The sequence below is a fragment of the Lingula anatina genome, chromosome 8, assembly GCF_051362555.1.
Source record: "Lingula anatina isolate TDL-2025a chromosome 8, LinAna3.0, whole genome shotgun sequence".
NCBI classification, from domain to species: domain Eukaryota; kingdom Metazoa; phylum Brachiopoda; class Lingulata; order Lingulida; family Lingulidae; genus Lingula; species Lingula anatina.
Window position 1 is genome coordinate 9022631 of NC_141774.1, and position 20206 is coordinate 9042836.

Sequence of the window (20206 nt, forward strand, 5' to 3'; positions counted from 1 at the left end):
TTGCAAACAAATGAATAGATAAATTGATACAAAAATATCATGCCTGCCCTTTTTTTCGGGGGTTATTTGAAACTTGATTCTTTTATCATGTACAGGACATCACCTTGTTTGTCACTAAATCGTTTTGTAATCAGATTAGGTGCGACTTTTAGATTTCGTGATGTTTTGTGTTGTGAATGCTATGAGAATACGGTAACCTTTGTTCATTTGAAGATGCAACGTGATCGTTCCAGCTTAGAAGTTCAACTTCGTGTTGTAGCTGTGTTCCGAGTATGGTAATTACTAACTCTTTTCAATGTGGAGATACTATCAACTTTTCAGATCCATATTTTCAGAGCATTTGTAGTCCTTTTAATGTATAAGATAGAGCTATAAGGTAGCTTGGTTTTCATTTTTGTTGCTATCACTCAATAGGTATGTTCTTAATTGAACAATTTATGATTAAAAAAAAAGATATAAAATATGTAAAATTCACAATTGTCCCCATTGAAAAGACTGGGCCATTATTGTAGTTTTGACATAAATCTTCTTTCAAAGCCAACAACTACTTCTGCTGTAATCACTGTTTGACATAACAGTAGAGGGAGAGGTATTGTCATCAAGTGCCTACCCCAGAAAAATTATGACAATAACATTTTTGTTGAATCTTGCTTTACATTGTACCATTTTGTTACTTGAAAATAAATAATAAGAATGGAATTAGAATGAAACCAAAAGCATTAAGTGCTAGCATGTACAATATCCGTGGTAAAATGCACCAAATTCTCTCAGTTTGACCCCAAATTATCATGGTTTATTTGTCAAGGATGAAATCCCACACATATTCATTAATTGTGTTAACCGTTAAGTTTTCATATTTTCTTTTCTTATTTTGTAATATCGCTATGATTTTACATCTGAACATTCTAAATCTAATGGACATTGTTTCTTAATTCTTTATATTCCATGATCCTTCCAAAGGACAAAATATCTGGTCACTTACAGTGATGGGCAATGCTTGTCAAATTCAATCCCCTACCCCCCCAAACCACCCCTTCCGAGTCCTATCTAATTTAAAAGAACAAAATTTCTAATCATTCAGATCGTGACAGACACTTTTTTATATCTTCGAAGACCCATCCAGTCATTCTAATCAAGATGGACAAGGATTTTTCATATATTAATACTTAACTCCAGCATCATGAATACTTCATCTCCACGGTCTGTTTCTTTCGTCTCGGCCATATTGATCCCAAAACCCAAAGGCCAATATCGAAGGCATGTCATCTGTACCCACCATAACGTTGAATAAAGCACTTTTTTCTCCTTTCTTTTCAAGGGTGACGGCTTTTCTGAGACCTCATTGATTTTGCTGTTTTTTCATTTAGCCACATAAATAATTGAAAGCCTCTGCTTTTGTCTGATTCACTGAATGGTCCAGCTCGATCTACGGTAACTTGATATGTTGCTTTGGAGAGGCTTGTTTTTTATTCATTATTTTGTGCCATTCAATTCCCATTTATTGATTTTCTGGGTTGATGTGACCGTTTTTTTTTTCCCTATTTTTTTTTCATCTGAACCTCCAAGGCAGAATGAGAGATAAGCAATATTCATACTCAGGGCCTCTATAAAAATAACAGGGAAGTCAATAAGGCTTCTTGTAATGCATGTGGTCAAGTTATACATCTCTTGGGGCCTGATGGGATGGACCTGGGCACAAAATATGGATAGGCATGACAAAGGTTAAAATGCCCTACGTACAATATAGCAGGAATATAGTACAGGAATATGAAACAAAAACCAATGTTGCTTGTTCACAAAAGGGAGTGAACTTCAAAGAAAAAATCTTAACCAAATTGACAAAGGGGAGATTTGCCTAAAAAACTGCTTTTGTTCTTTGACCTTCAACGGTATTTACTAGTCCTCTGTGCGAACTATAGGGGAGAACTACTATAATGTAAATACACACACAAGAAAAAGAGGGCAACACAATAAGTAATTGTACTTTTGTATATTATTAATCTACCTCTTGAACTCCGTTTTTGTGTTCCATTTTTCCACTACATTTCTCAATCTAATTATGGACTGGTTTCATTCTTTTTCCTCATATACCCTTTCTTTTCTTTCCTTCTCTCAGTGTACTTCTGCATCCCATCTCTTCTTTCCCATTCTCGCAATCATCTCCTTTGTGAATCTCTTCTTTTTTCTCCCCCCTCCCCCTCTGCTTCTCAAAAAACGTCCCCTCTCTTCCAATCTTCCTGTCATTCCTCTCCCTTTCTCTCTTTCCTTACACACAAGCACACATACACTGTCTAATATATCTTTTTCCCTCCTTCCCTCTCTCTCGGGCCCCCCTTTCTTTCTCTCCCAATCCCCCCCCCCCCCAGTCTGTCTGTCTCCTTCTGTCTCTCTCTCTTCTCTCTCTCTCCACAAACAGCACAAGTGCATGCAGAGAGCTATTAAAACAAGTAGGATCTGATGCTAGCTGTCAAGACAACATGCTTCCACTTGACCCCTCACTTGACCTCTGCCTACCGGCCAATTACACGCCTCATTGCCTCCACGCCCCGTGGAGCTGTTAAACAGAGCAGTTAACAGAGCTCTCCCGCAACTGACAAGTAATGGATACTCACGATCAAGAACGCCTCAAACTGTGCCCTTATCTAATCTTCATTGCCCCTTTAGAGTGCTGTTGAATTAAAGTCAGCACGGCTGTAGATTTTTTTTTTTTTTTCAATTTTTTTACAGGTCTGATTTCAGCGCCTGTAGCTGGCACGTGGCAAAGCCAGAGTTGACAAGAAAACGATGTCTTAATGGACTCTTCTCAGCTGCCCTCTAAGTGGGATTTAATAGAGATGCTGAGTTTTTTTTTTTAATACCGTGTCTGTTGTATGTTATGATGGTGAAGTTAAGCTGTTCTCAACTTTTTTTAGATGACTCTTTTTTGCAACATAAATTTCTTTATCACTTGTGTACTTTAAGAAAATTTGCAGTACAATCCCTGTGTCATTATTTATGCATTTATCCTTATATATTTTTTGTAGCGCAAAGGGATTTTTTAAAAAAATATATCATATAAAAAAATAGGCACCTGATACCATACTACACTCATCAGAAGCTATACCAGATATTCAAAATACAAGTCTTAGACTTGTAATCTTTTCAGGATGTTATTAAACATTGTCATCCTGACCATATCATTTAACATTACCTGAACATCTTCTAAGTATGCCGTTACATAAGTCATTCACCTTCCTTCTAATAAGAACATCGAGCACTCACAGCAAATATCAAATGCCAAAGCTATCCCTAACATTTCCTTAGCTTATAACTTGAAACTGTATCCTGTTCCATAACACAAAAAATAAAACCACATTCATATTCAGAATCTTTTTTAATAATGTTTGTATTGAAAATAACCTTTTTCCTCAATTATTTATAGAGCATGTTTTTTGGAAAAATGATTCATCAATTTAGTACATGTGTACCAAACAATATACCTGACAGTGAGCGAATTAACTGAGTGCTTTTATTGTGCATTACAGTAATGCCTGTATAGGATCTTAAAATAAATAAAAATTTGAAACAAAAAGCTTGCTAAAGCCAAATTAAAAACTTTCACCCCTTTTATTTAACCATCTGCATTTACAGTTGTACTAAGACCATTTAACATTTCCAATCTGAAAAAGTTGATGTTGATCTTGAAACAAGGCAGCAAAGCTGTCAAATGTACAGACAAAAAGCAGGAAATAACAAAAAAGGCTACTGTCAATTCTGATGCAAAAGTACATTTTGTTAAACTGCAAATTCAACATCAAATTTTAATTATGCTCAACAGGTAAAATACATCTGTGTCTGTACATAAAAACGGCATTTCTTTAAAATAATGGCCCGATTATGCTGATTTTTGAACTCAACCTGCGATTTAGCAGGAATGACCACTCCTGTGAGTTTAATGACAATTGGCCTATATGTTTTTCTTATATTGTGTTTACAGTGTTGCATATATGCTGAAAAGTGAAAAAAAAAAGCATAACTACTAAAATAGTGGCCCGATCATGCCGATTTTTGAACTTGACCTGCGTTTTAGTAAGATCAATTACTCTGCATTTTAGTCCTGTATTTCTTTTTGAAAGTTTGACAATCATAAGTAACATGGTTTTCCCATAATGGTCATCTTGGCAGCAGCACCCAAAATTGTGTTTTCTTCTATTCTGATGCAATATTACATAATGGTTAACAGCAAAATGACCGTTAATTTTTAATAATAAAATACACGTATCATGGATTTTCAGAAAATGTGACTAGCATGGGTCTTCAAGCCCGTGGAACATGCCGATTTTCGAACTTGACCTGTGTTATAGTAAGATCAATTACTCCTGTGATTTTCATGACAACAGGCCTAACGGTTTTCCTTAAAATGTGTTTACAGTGTTGGATATATGCTGAAAAGTGAAAAAACAGCATAACTTCTACAATAATGGCCCGATCATGCTGATTTTTTAACTTGACCTGCGTTTTATGAATATTCATCAGCTCTGTAAATATACAGCCAAAAAGTAAAACTGCCTTCCACTTATCATGTTTACAATGAAAGTGCACGGTGTCGGCACCGGCGACGACAGACGCAGGTGATGGCAATATGTACAGACACATCTGTACATATTTACTGTACTGTTTGAGAACAGTAAGTGACATGGTTTTTCTTAAATGGTCATCATGGGAGCAGTGCCCAAAATGTTTTTTTTTTCAAATTTTGATGCAATATTACATAATGTTTAACAGCATAATGACCATCAATTTTTAATAATAAAATATTAGTATCATGGATATTCAGAAAATGTGACTAGCAAAGGTCTTCAGGCCCATGGAACTTCAAAGTTACAACTTGAAAATGCCAGAATGTAAACAAGACAGCACTGTTCTGAAATGTTTTTTTTTTTCCATTTTTAACACTTTTTTTAACATAAAACAAAATTAACAGGTTACTGCCATTTTTATACGATCAACTAAGAAAATTGATGAGATGGGAAAAATATCAATACAACAGTGTTAAATGTCCAATTTCCTCCATTCTGAGATTCTGAACATAGTGAATGATTGAATCTGACAAACTGCAATGATATGAGTTTATTTCCATTTTGGAAACTTTATTACACAATACACGATAACAAGTTTACCATCATTTTTACATAATCAACTAACAATGTTGTAAAGATGCAGGAAATGTCAAACAAACACTTTTACGTATCTTATTAGTTCATTAATGAGACTGTTAACATGCCTAACAGTTGAATCTGAGGAAATTTGAAAAAACAGCATAACTTCTAAAATAATGGCCCGATTATGCTGATTTTCGAACTCAACCTGCGTTTTAGTAAGATTGACCACTCTTGTGAGTTAAATGACAATTGGCCTATCTGTTTTTCTTATATTGTGTTTACAGTGTTGTATATATGCTGAAAAATGAAAAAACAGCATAACTACTAAAATAGTGGCCCGATCATGCCGATTTTCGAACTTGACCTGCGTTTTAGTAAGATTGATTACTCCTGTGAGTTTCATGACAACAGGCCTAACGGTTTTCCTTAAAATGTGTTTACAGGGTTGCATATATGCTGAAAAGTGAAAAAACAGCATAACTTCTACAATAATGGCCCGATCATGCTGGTTTTCGAACTTGACCTGCGTTTTATGAATATTCATCAGCTCTGTAAATATTAAGCCAAAAAGTAAAACTGCCCTCCACTTATCGTGTTTACAAGGAAAGTGCACGGCGCCGGCATCGGCATCGGCGACGGCGACGGCGACGGCGACGACAGACGCAGGTGATGGCAATATGTACAGACACATCTGTGTCTGTACATAAAAAGAAAAAAAAAAGGAAAGGTGCTCGGAATTTAAGAGTAATTGCCATATTTCATATCCAGTTTGTTTTATATCTTATCTTGAATTGAGAACAAAATAAAACTTGCCAACCTTTTGACGTAAAACATATATTTAGACATAGAGTATCAATATGATAACACTCCTACTTCCATGATAAAGCTCTTATTCAATTTGTCGCAAATAAATGCAAATTCTGTAAAATACACAACTATTTTTATCTGGTGTCCCCGATGATGCACTCTTATCCATCCCCAATGAGGCAGTATTGATGATGGCACTATTTTTCTGGTCCAAAACAGTCATTTTTCATGAGAGAATAGGGAAACTGACTTCATTTCTTTTTTGGTGAAACCACGGCCTAAATTACTTAGGTGAACTGTACCCGATTTCATTATCTCCCCATTTCATTATCTCCTTCGTATAAATAATGGGAATAAAACAGGTGTGCCTTCTAGCCCCCAGGTGTGGTACAAGCCTATATTGACTTTGAATCAACCTATCGTACTTGCTCAATAAATCTGAACATAATTAATCATGTCCATTTGGTTATCACGTTTTGTCTAGTCTGCATATTTCATCAGCTTCTGGTGTCTTGCTAATTCACCTGGTTACTTTAATTGGAAAAATCTGCTAGCTTTTATGAAATGTTTTGCTCTCTATGAAACATTTTGCTCTCGAAAGTTGTGTGTGTATGTGTGCTACGTTTATTGACAGACAGTTCATCAATGCCTTGGAAACTTAAAACTGGAGTGAAACAAACTTAGTTCAAAACACAAATTTTTTTAGATGCTATAAAACTAACGAAATTAATTTCTGCTCAGATAAACACAGATATCATTGGTAAATGATTTAAACCAATTTAAATCACACACCCCCCCCCTCAAAAAAAAAAAAAAAAAAACTTTTCCCTCACCCAATCACCTATACTGGCCTCAATATCATATCTACTTCCTGTTTAACTTAAACTTAATCAGTTAAACATAAAACATTCCTGGACACCCCTATCCCTTCATTTTATATTGGTATCCCTTCATTTGATATCTGTCTGCATACCCTGTGACCCTTGAACAAACATTTTCTCTTAAACGGGTTCACAAAATCTACCACAAGTACCAATTATACTCAAGCTAGTGCTCACATTTAACGTCATTGACCTTCAGTGCATCCAAGGTCTATGCAGTATATTTTGACTGGAAATCCAGACCAAGTTTTGTACTGGTCAGTTTCAGCTTTGAATTTCAGTTATGGAATACATAAGGCAAAATTTTGTGAGCACACACATAAGAAGAAAAAAAACTCCATTCCTTTAAATCTTATAAAATTAATCAAATTTCCATTCAAGCTTTCTCTTTTTCACCACAAAAGCCACAATTCCTCAAACCGCCTACAGGACTTACTCAAAAGCCTCGAGTATCTTGTTTCTTCTAATATATTGGACTTTATCTAGATATCATGAATCATTTTTAGACACACACAAAGAAACGCGTCTCTTCAAAACTTCTGAATCAACACTTTTAAGTAAAACTAACATAACATTTTTGAGAAAAAGGTTTTATGTTCGGATTTAATGAGTTATTACTGCATCTGTTTCACAGCGAAGTCCACCTAAATAATTCAGTCCACTTTCACATCTGCTTTTTACTACTTCATAATTCATTTTCATCCATTTTTTCTTAACCTGCCACTCAATTATTGAATACATGCTATCTTTTTGTTAGGCATAGAACCCACATAAATTTTAACTGAAACATACAGTGGGCAATAATATAGGGGACAATGAAAGTATAAAATTGATTTGCCAAAATTTATATTCCAACAATATATCTGTCTGTTTGAACATCCATAACAATATTTCTACTGCAATTTCTATTTAGAAAATGTAAATAAATTAATAATAACTCACATTTTATGGAAACAACCCTATTGTTGAGATGGGTAATCCTATATTAAGTAGCATCAGAACATCTTGAATGGAAACACGGCCTACGATTTAGGACAAACACCCCCCCCCCTTCTGATCGACTAGCCCCAACCTTAACAGTGCATTCCAAAGCCATATCGGCCATTTCGTCTCTAATGGACATGTCAAAAATTCCCTAAGGGCTCTAGTAACAGACATATCTCATAGCGCACATCACCATTTATTGATGATGTGTCAATTAATCACTTACTGGGCAGCACTTTCCTTTCCTTAATCTCTGGGTTAATTTTTGACCCCCTTTTTGTAAGCAGCTATTAGGCTGGTGTATGAAACGCTGTATTTTCCACTCCGATACAGGCAGTTATTTCTTAGATCTCTGCGTAGAAGAATGTGTGTGTGTGTTTATGTATTCGTGTGTGTGTGTGTGTGTGTGTTTGTGTGTGTGTGTGTGTGTGAGAGAGAGAGAGAGAGAGAGAGAGAGAAGTTCATTCTTGCTATATGCTTACATTCATGTGGCAGTTTTTTTTTAAAAAAGAGAACACTCTTTCTGTCATGATTTATATCATGAACAAATCAAGCAAGCAAAACCATTAATCCCCTCCCTAGCTTCTCTGCCCAATAACGCTTGTATCTGATCTCTCCTATATATCAAAACATGTCCAATTAGTCAATAAGCTCTAGTGAGCCTCAGGCCATTACATTTCATATATGTTTTAAAATGTGATAGTTTTAACTTCATTAAAGAGATGCAAATGCACACGTGTATGCGCTTGCTTTCTCTCTCTCTCTCTCTCTCTCTCTCTCTCACACACACACACTATAGTAGTTCTTACACTTAATATTCAACTCAGATCTTATAGCTCAAAGAGAACTTAACTTAATCCCCTATGAAAATATGAAATTTCTCAATTTCTGCACCTAACATCTCAATTTCTCCTTCCCCCACCCCCTTTCTGTCTGACTGACCCCATAATACCTTTTGACTGGTCTCCTATCATCGTTCAACCTCCTTGGCTTTATCTACTCTGACCCTGATCCCAAAGATCTGACAAACATATCTAGTCAACGCAATTATATACTGGTACCAAAAGAGCTTTGAAGTTTAAAAAAAACCCCTGATATATACTAGATAATGTGTCATTGAAATCTTCATACAGCAGTCGTCTGATAGATCACACAGTGAACCCTATCAAAATTTTTAATCCGAAATCCCATGTTAAGCAATCGGAGTGCCTGATTTTGTAGACCAGTTTAAGTAGGGTACAGTCTGAACGCGGTCGCATGACCAGTGGTTCAGTTCACATAAGAACTATTGTAGAACTCCGGCTATTTAACTAATGTTTTTTTAAACAATGATTCCTTTTCCCATCAAGTTATATTTACTTTCAAGAGGAGTACACTCTTCTTGGTCGAACTCATCTCGCAACCCTTTTGACCAAAACGATCTTACTATCGACATCTAACATAATCCCCTTGTTGTCTTCCGCATTGAAAACCGTGCAGTCACGTGCCGCGCTGTTAGATTGACTTATTACGGAGAGCTGATCGCAAGGGAACAGAGTGCGCTAGGATGGATCAAACCCTTCGTCATCGTCCCAGACTTCACTGGGAATAAGAATCATGTTAGTCCATACATGAACTGGTTTTAACAATGGCACTATCTGCTACATAAGGTTTCTATGTAAACTGTTAAATTTGCTGGTCAAGCCATAAAAAAAACCAACAGGTCTGGGTCAGAGACAAGAGATCCTGATCTGTGTCTTACCTTTGAGGCAGAAGAGAGCCATACTGGATATCCCTCCTTCGAAATTACTGGATACTGAGATAATCCAAATTAATCCTAAACTGTCCTTGATATAAGTAAATACCTTCTTTTTCTATCGACTGGTCTGAATGAGAGTCATAAATATATTTATATCAATGCAGCAGCTTTCTCCTTCAGTTATGTTTGAATAAGGTCTTAATGTACACACATGAACAGAACGGCCAGAAAGAGGAGTGACAACGAGATGTCAGCCTTTAGAAAAAAAATCCCGTCTTTTTCTTATCTCTGTCTTTTATTTCTTCCAAATCCTGTCCCCCGTTAATAAGAACGTCCACTTCCTGATGTGGCCTTTGTATCGCGCAAGCCTAGTTTGCTTGTCAATACACTCAATCCAAGCGTTGTGGGGAGTGCCTTCTGGACTATTGAAAAAATAGCCTCTCCCGATGATGAATAGTTTTTTAGTTATGCCATAAAAAACCTGCCAAGCTTTAATGCAATGTACTTAATGTGAATAACAAATGCCCTTCCTTGGTGAGGCCCTAGGTTACAAAGGCATGTAGGAGGGAGAATGGACAACACGGACGGATGGTTACTGAATAACTCGACGATACCCTTGGGGATTATGAAATAAAAACTACAGCCTATTCATCCGTAAGATTAATATTTGTTTTCCTTTGTTCCTGCCACCAGGAGTAGTGTGAGCATTTTTTATGGTCAGCGTGTGTTACTAATACAAAAAGACCCCTATGTTTCTATTCAAGGGACCTGGCTGACTTAAGTGCTTAAAGCCTGTGCAAATAGCACAGTGGTCGAATAATGAATTTTTTACAAGTGTCGTTTTCCAAGCGCCTCCAATTTCACAAAGGGTTTAAATAAGATCGTTATGGCGTGAACTTTTTATTGTAGTTAAATCAATAAAAAGTATGCTTTCTTCGCAAGTGACTTACATTTTTTTTTAAACTTTTTTTTTCATGTGACCTGCACTTAGTAGTGAGACCTAATAAAATCACATTAAACTTTGACACAAACAAAAAAGATTTATTTTCTGTATGTGAACTAATTCAGAGTGTGCTGAAATACAGAGAAAAATATACTTTACGGGACACCGAAATTGGGCACTTTAATAGGAAAGTTACTGAACATTTTTTACTCTACAATACAATGAGTGCAGATTTCCAGTACCTCTGTAACTACCTATCCTTAATCCTACCTAAGTCCGCTATATTATCTAGCTTTAGAATTTTTTAAAAGTCAAGTTGAAGATATAAAAACCCTGAGGAAATAGGTCATATCCTGTCTTTCCAATGGATTGAATTTTCTCCTTTTGAAATACAATCTGAAAGTCCTCAATGATGATACCCAAATTTTCAGTCATCATCTGATAATGTTTCATGTGATCAAATAAAACTTTTGCTTCATCAAATGGCCCTTGGTGATAGGTAGCTAACAGCATGTTTTAACCAATTCAAACATTTTTTATTGATTTATTATCAAAAGTGGGGAAAATACTTAGTAAAGCCAAAGCTACTCCCCCGCCCCCCACTTCTCTCTCTCTCAATGCTACTTACTAGATGATTTGACTCATGATCAATCTCTCATGATAAAAACACATCACAGATAAAACATCTCAATTTATTTATAGACATTTCAAAATTCATCTGGCTGATGAATGACCCTTACTTTTTTTGCTACACTATAAAATGAATTATCATCTATCATTACCACATTGGTTTTAAATATTCATGTACTGGTGATAACAAATTAGCATGAAAAAAATGTAGCCAGGTGAAATCTCCGAATGACAAAATACCACAAGTGTCATTCATTTGATTTTACCTAAGAAGTGCATTAGCTTTTAATCCCATCGCCCATGGAAACATGTTTTAATCATTGAAGAGGCTAGAAAAATAGGGCCCTCGCTATCCAATTCAATAAATAATTTTTCATCCATAAATCTACCACCCAATTTCCAACAATTTGGAGAAAATTGGTGCTGACTACTTAAAAAACTAATGAGTTCCAAAGTGTATTAGTACTTTTAGAATATCAAAATCAAAATCTGACAGGAAACGATAAGTACTGGTCAGCCAGGCAAATGGACTTACGTAGAGATCTGAAGACAGGACAGAGAGAAAGAATGAGGAAAATAATTATCCACATCAGTTGCTGTGATACTTGATGTACTAATACTAATACTAATAATAATACTAATACTAATACTAATACTAATACTAATAATAATACTAATACTAATAATAATACTAATACTAATAATAATAAAAATAATAATAGGGGAATTGTGTGGGATTTATGTCATGGACGTAATTTTTTTCAAATTTGCAAAAATCACCCAAAAGAAACATTTTTTTAAAAAAGAAATAATAATAATAAATCTAAAAGTAATAATAATAATAAAAAGTTTAACAAGTCTAATAAAACATTTGCCAGCTCTCTATGCATACTACAATAATATCACAAATGATTTATATAATACTCCAACAAAATTATGAAAAATACTTACAGATAAAAGAAACATGAAATAGCACATTTTATGCAGTTCTTGGACTTAGCATACCCCCTACCAGGAACACAGATTGATTTTTTAACTAGATATTTACACGCCTAAGAGAAAAGTGAACATAATTAATCTGTGGCTCTGGTAGAGGGTAGGTTTAAATTAGCTGTATTTCTAGTTTGTTGTGTACTACTGTCTGCCTCGACATGAAAATCGTCACCTTTTTATTTTGTAAACAGAGGATTTCAGAGTCATGTCTGCTTATGAGAGCACAATCTCTTTGCAGAACATCCAAATGCAAGCCCGGTGCAGAACGTGTCACAACCGGCACAATCTCATCTAGCGCAATTACCTCAACTCTTATACTTTCAAGATTTCAATGGATTGAATGCCATGGGTCCTATTTGGAAGACGAACTTGCAGCTATAATTTGGCCATATTTTTAGTCCAAAATTTTAGTCTACTTTAATGCTACTAAATACAGAAGATGCCAGTATATATAAAATATTGTGATCTGCTGACAATTTTTTCATTTAATTATGGCTAAATATAGTTGGGACATAGAGCAGTCCGAGTCTGTCTGACCATTCTGCACATTAAATTTTTTTTTTGCAATTTTGATATTTGTAATAATGTAAATGAAACCAAACTGATTTTTGAAAGATTAAAATCGTAATCTGCACTCATTTTCATTATTTTCATTCAAAGCTATGCTTTCAGTGATATAAATTTCTCTTTTTTCTCCTTAATATTTTTTTTCTCTTTTTTGTTAATTTTTTTCTGACTTTTGGCTGTTCTTTTTCAGATTTTTGCCCTTCAACAATGAGCACACCATGTAAATCAATACAACCGTTCAGTCCACATGGCAAGGGTTAGAATCACACACATGAACAATCAACTAAGAGTCCTGTCTTTTCTATGTCCAACCCACTGGACAGCCATTCAGGCTTAATAATGTCCTCTTGGTTAAGCTTTTGGTCAAAGTACAAACTACAAAAAAACCCGTTCTGCTTCACTGACCGAGCTTGTAAAATGTTTTCTCCGGCGCTGGCTCGCCGTGTATACAATCGCACGCCAATATATATGACCACTCTACGTAACTGACTGACCATAGAAAAAAGTTCTTCCGCATGGTTGAGAAGTTATGCAAAAAAATTGATCCCAATGTTGGGTTTGCCAAAGAAAAACATACAGCATTGTTCAAAGCCTAGCTGGCCATATAAAAAAGCCCTTTCTCCTCTTACAATGTTGTTTGTTCAATGGCCGGCTCGATTCAACAACAAGTTTTGCTGGCAATGTGGGCCTGATAAAAATTATGTAACACAGTCGATATTCGGTACATGTTTTTGTCACGATGTTGTCCCATAACCAGGCAGCAGGGTGGGGGCTAAAAAATCAACTCTACCTGCGTCTGGTGTCACAAAAGAACTGTTGACCGTATATTGGTCTCAACTATCAAGCTGAAATTTTGTATCTGAGTAAACCTGCATTAGTCCAATAGACTTTGTGTCAAAAAAGGTGACCATTTTTTTTCTTCTTGTAAAGTAAAAGAGTGATGTCTAAAAATCTTTGACGAATGAAGTCATCATTCCAAAACCAGTACAGTAATTATTCACAACATTTTCATTCAAATTTCAAACATCTTTCTAATTCTGAAATGCTTTTTTTTTTTTTTCAATCTTCTTTTCAGTCACAAAAATATGCTTTCAGACATGATCATGACGAAAATTTCTTAAACATTTTCAAATGTCCTTTTCTGATGTTCTGCTTTTTCAAGATATATCATTTTCATATCTGATATCTGACATCAAAAGAATCCAACTTTTCAAAACATTTTACTCTTAATTAAAAACACTATTAATAAATTAATAAACATTAAATCATTACTAACAACACTTTTTTCAGGAAAGGAGAAGGAGGTAATTAATATATTTTACTTGAATTTTCTATTGATTATGCCACATCACTTCCAAAAAAGATGACTCAGTAATGAAATGCGAGTGAACAAAATGACCAACTTTCTGGATGTAATCCCCATCCCACTTTTACAGTTTAATTAACCAGTAATAAGGATATCTGTTTTTTAAGAAGCTTAACCATGGGGTTGAGTCACTGACTGAACCCTGCCTTGACCACTGGCTAACTTGACCACTAATACCATTATAAGGGAGTGGAGCTGTCTTTTTTTATAACTGACCAGGGGTATTTTCTGACCACTTCCTCTGTGTGAAGTAATTGACATGGTGACTATTACATATATATCCCATTACAGATCAGTATAGTTCCCTTTTTTCATAACTGACTGGGGATATTTTTTTTACCCTTTCCTCTGTGCTTGGTCATAAACATGGGGGCTATTATGAAACAACAAACCCTCATCAAATATTTTTTATCATCCCTGATATAAAAATATAACATAACCATACTTCTCCAGAGAAAACCGCCCACGTAGATGACTTCTTTTCTAACTAAGAGACGTCATCTTGTCGCAAAAGCATGCTATTTTTCCATGTGAATTAGCAATCTAATAAATAAATTACTCTGTACTACTTCAGAAAAAACATAGGCCTTTGCAACAGGGTTCATCTTATTTGTCTTATTTTAAACTGCTGTACTCAAGAAGTTATGGACAGGTTTTGGTAAAAATTTTCAGAATCGGCCAAAAATGGACTGACTTAGAATTGATCAGAATATCAGTGCAGATCCATTAGGTAATAAGTAATAATGAGAGCTGAGCAAACTTGGTGGAGGCCTCACTTTTAGGGTGCCTGTCTAGTTCATTATCTTATCAATTTATCCTTTTTCTGTTGGCTGCTAAAAGAAAGGAAATTGTCGATAAAATGCGTATTTCTTGTCCTTTTTCAACTTATTTTCCTTATAGATGTAGAATACATAACAACATACACATCTGATGTCACTAATCTAATGGTCAATACTGTAGCCTTATCATTTTGACCACTGGTCACTGATATTTCCACACGCAAACTGAACTACTATCTGGTTTGAATAATATTAAACAATTGAAAAATGGGTAAACAAACTTAACATACAAGATGAGGACTGAGAATGACAAATCCAAAATGATGTTTTCTGAATTGATGACTTCTCTTAAATTACTATCATTAAGCCTACTTGACACATTACACGAATGATAAAATGGTCATCCAAAATGGTCATGTATCAATAAGTCGCTTACTCAGTGATCAAGAATGAGACTAAAAGATTCTAGACAGATATTGGAATCTCTCCCCCCCCATTCTCTTCCCCTTCTCTCTCTTTCTCTCTCTCTCTCAGCCGCCCCCTCCCCCCCCCCCCCCTCTCTCTCTCTCTGCCTCTTTCTCTCTTTTTCTTGCGTATGCATGAGCTCTCTCTCTCTCTCTCTCGCTCCCTTGGAGTTTATTTTTGTTCAGAACTTGGGAGGGTGAGGATTTTTTTTAGTACATTTTCATTCATTATTTCTGCATCAAGGCTTTTTTGCCTCGGCAGAACATTTGCTCTCCATCTTATTGCTGCTCAAAGAAATTATCTAAGGACGATCTGGTGCTTAGCGACAGAACTCTTACATAACAGGCTTTATCCTCACCTTGTGTGTTTTTCCTGCAATTGTCCACTTCAACTGTCCACTTCAATGGTCAAAACATAAATATAGCATCCACTAGAACCACTGTCTCACAATATTTCTATAGCTGTAAAATTTACCAGATTCTTTCCTATGTGGTCAGACAGAGTGTATATATGAATGTCGGTCAGTTAGTTAAAAAAATTTTTAAGGCATTTGGGCACCTGCCTCATCACTTGCATATTTTTTCTCTTATCCTCTCTCTAATTTACCAATCACATCACCATTTAGTATTGGTTTTATATTATTAACACATGCAAATGTTTCTAAGCCTGGATGAAACGGCTGGCCCCTTAAGCTCTTCGTGTGTTATTAAAAGCATTAAAACCACAACAATCCATCAGGCAGTTTTTCTTTCAATATTTAACACCGCACATGTGATGTCACGCATCAAGTGCTCGGCTGCTACTGCTAAATTAACTGACCATTTGGCAATGAAAATATCTTGTTCCACCTTTAAAATATTCCACTGAGAGGGATCCCTACAGAGTGTATTCTTTGTGGTTCATTTTCACCTGTAAATGTTTCTGTCTTCAGTTTCTTATCTTATCAAGGTACAATGACTTGATACTTTCCAAAGCAGCCTCCTTGTGTATTTCCCAAAGATTTTCTAATTATTTTACAAAGCCCACAGCCTGTTCACTCGTGTCTAATTCACACCAATTCCTTTTGTTTTTCTCCTATGAAAAGAAGTATCAGTTGACAGAATTAAGCTCTTTCTATTGCTCAGTGGACAGTCCTAAAACAATGTCCACTTCCTTCACCAACTGGACTATCACGTTGACCACTCCAAGTCCACGATGACCAAGGGGACAACTCAAGCCAGCTTGCTAGCCACTCACCCTCCGTGTCACAACTGACTGCTCTGCAAGGGTTGTCGATTTCTTTACTTTCCGCAGCTAACAAAACACCACTCCTAAAAATCTCATAGCGATTATGCAACCCCCGACTCCGTTCTATTGATTCTCTATAGGCCTGGCACTTAAAAGAACACAATATGACTAAGGCTATTCAGTGTATTGAAGCCATAAAAAGGCATATAACAAACACCCACTGCCCAATGCCCAGTGAAATTAACGTGCTGGCCAGGGCACCTGTATAGCGATAATGGCCCGTTATGTAATCAGCGCTGGCAAATAGGGTAATCATTTTTACAAAAACATCAGTTTCTATGGGCAGTGTACTTTACTATGTACTTAGCAGCCCAGGTGAAAGGACCTTCTCTTCAGCTTACACTTGCCCTGGGGATCCGACGGAAAAATAGGCTTGTCTATTCAAGCCTGGGTATTGCATTCTTTCAAGGAGCCATCGTTGGGGATGAAAAGACATGACTTGATGAAAAGGCTGATTATTATCAAGTACTCTTGGGGAGGCGGACAAAGAAGCGGAGAAAAAATTGGTGGGTTTTTCAGCTTGACAGACTGAAGGGAGTTGACATATTGAAAACAGCGTGAGGAGGCAGGAAAAGTTTTGTCTCCCTTTTTTGACGCTGTTGCACCGCTGTGGGATGTGCACTTAGTAAAAAAAAAGAACAACTACATGTGTTCTCCATGCTTATCAATAAGAAGATACACAGGGGCAGGGTGATATAAGAGTCGGGCCATTTTTTTTTTTTTTTTTTTTTTTTTTGTCAAATTGCTCACTTGCTACGGAACATACAAGCAAGGAGACAAGCAAGGTTATTTTTTATATAGGTAAACATTTCCATAAAGTTTCCTTTGATAAGTTATCATTATAATTGAGAAATATATGGAAAATTCTCCTGGAAGAAAATTTGAAGGAGGTTTAGATGAATTGATTAAAGACAAGATCTTTTACTTTATATTTCACATTGCAACTGACAAAGGAATCTTTATAATTTTTTTTCATTAAGTCATAATTTATCTAAAAAATTGAATCTAAATGAATCATGTTCTCTCATAATATTAAATAGCAAGTGTTTTAAGTTGCAAATACACTAATTAATTGCACAAAATTATTAATAAAGCACACATCTCTTATATGATAATAGAAAAACCTTCCATTTCTTGCAAATATCGCCACCATCAACTAATTACTTCTTTTATTACTACAAACATATTACATAATTCTCTAGAGGTAACAGAACTTGAAATATTCCACACAATACGCTTAAATAATTCATTCGTCTGGTGTTTCATTTAAATGGATCTTTCATGTGGAGATTAGTCGAGCAAAAAGATATGGCAGTTAAAATAACACAATGGTCAGTAGCCCTTTTTCCATTTATCCAAATCATGTATTGATTTTTTCCAAACTGACCAACTCATCTGAAAATGATTTTTTTATAGGATTTTGCCGCTGCCTTGCAAAAATAACATAAACTGATTAGACTAAGTAAACCCTGAGATGAAGACAAAATTTATAAAAGCTGATGAAATAATCGTATTAGCAATGGAAAACTGATGGCTTTGCAGACTCAACATATGTGTTGATATTTTTGTGGAAAGAAAGATGGAAAAATTACAGTAAAAATGTAACCTATTTAAAGAAGTGGCAATTATTTCTCAGAATAATAAATAAATAAATAAATAAACAATAAAAATTACACCAGTCATCCATATTGTCTAATCTGTCATGCAGCCAAACTTATTAGATAAAATCTTTCTGCAGCCTCCTTCAAGACAAAAACATCATCTTACGCAGCATTTTGATCAATATCTGTAATTTGTTGGCAATAATGACTTTTTTCTTTTGATGCAGTTGGATAACAAAGATCTGCTGCCAAATGGACTGGTCCATTTCTAATGAAGGGGGGGGGGGGGGAGGAGGTTCTGATATGTGATATATATTAGCCAGATACACCACAAAATACAACCCTAAAGCAACCTTAAAATCTGTCCCCTATCCACTAAACAAAACTGATCTCTTTCACCAGAAGAGAAATTCGAAAGTAATCTCAGTATAAAAGTATCTTTTTAGCCCGGATATATCAATTACTGTGTACATGTCCAAGACTCCCTCCTTTCAAATTCCTTTGCATTTTTACTTTTCCATCTACCTGTAAGTATCTTTTTGTTAGAGGTGCTAACTGAAGCAAAAAAGGAGGGGATTTTTCTTTTCGATAAGGAGGTCATTTACATCCGACAGTCTCAGTCCAAGATCATTACTGATAAAAAATCGCCAGAGGGGGTGGGGGATGACAGGAGTCAATTGATATCAGCCCTCAATGAACTTAACACGCATAAATGTCAAGTGGTTCACTTTTTTTCTACTGTCAAAAAGATTCAATTTAGAGGTAGTATGATCGCTTGTGGGCATGCATTTTCTAATTGTATTTTCTAATTGGCAAAATTATATGGTTTGTCACCCAAGTCTCTAGATACTCCTGCTTCCCATTCTTATCTCTGGTTTTTTTTCGGATAAGAAAATGATAAGTATATCATGATTTAATTAACATCAGTATCATTTATTATATGGTAACTACTCAATCTTTTCAATGGGGGAGAAATTGTAAATTTTATAGATATTTTATGTCATAATTTCTTAATATTAGAACATTCTTCTTGAGGGGAAGCAACAACATTAAAAAGAAGGCAACTCTATAGTTCTTCTCTATGCAGTAAAAGCATCACAAAAATGCTTTATAGAAATACAAATTTGCGTTTTTAAAATTATGTATCTGAAAGTTGGATAATTTTTGTCCACTGAAAAGATTGAGTCATTATCCTACATTCGCTTGCAATAACGAAAGAGCACCTATACTCAATCAGGCACCACATAGCCTGTATTATCAACCTAAGCCAAATCCAGATTCTCGGCTTAACCTAGCTTGCCTAAGTCTTGGATCATTTTATATTGCTGTTATGTATACGTATATGCATGTATGTTGTACTTGTTGGGTCAAAGCAATTATAAAAAATGTACTAATAAATAAATAAATAAATAAATAAATCACAAATTTTCTTTAAAGATACAATCAATAGTCAAAAAAATTATCCTGTAGAGTGTGGCATTACAACATTGTAAGTTACTATCTTGTTACCACAAAAGCACTTACAACAAGAAAAAAACCTTGTATATGCGTATGTACAGATATATAAGACAATTATATCCTCCATTTCCTGAATGCTTTATTGGACTTGCATCATGGTTCAAGCAAAAAACAATAGGCCTTATCGTGCTTTTCTCCACGGCATGCATTTGTGCGTGTCGTAATTCTACATATGCATGGTGAGACCTAATGTTTTCTGCTTGGTTTAAGTATATATATGATACAGGTGAATGACTGTTATATTGTCACTAACCACTTCTCCAACGATCATAAATTTGATGGCCACTTCTGTGCCTTTCCCTTACTCACTTCTTTAATTTTTTTTTTTACATATCTACTCAAATTTTCAGAGTCGTACAAATATTTCTTTCTATCCCTTTTGCCTGTCGCCTTTTGTGGAAATAAACTCATCTCAATAAAATAACTTCCCTGACCAAATAACTTCTTTCCACTTTGACGCCAATCCTGCCATCAAAATTGATTTTACTTGAGGTTTTTGTTAAAAG

General features: G+C 35.4%; 1 protein-coding gene across 12 annotated transcripts in view; it reads right to left on the minus strand.

The window, feature by feature from the left end:
- LOC106180990 (uncharacterized) overlaps window positions 1-20206 on the minus strand; it is a 120754-nt gene that overhangs the window by 21535 nt on the left and 79013 nt on the right. Inside the window, exon 1 of one of the 12 annotated variants that reach the window (XM_013565221.2) lies at window positions 16531-16742. The exons of 8 other annotated variants lie outside the window; for them this stretch is intronic. Coding sequence is in view for 1 of the 4 variants with exons in the window: in XM_086994698.1 (XP_086850824.1) it covers window positions 15633-15634 (2 nt within the window). In the remaining 3 variants the exon portion in view is untranslated. 3 more of the 12 variants (XM_013565218.2, XM_086994698.1, XM_013565219.2) reach the window with 3 other exon arrangements.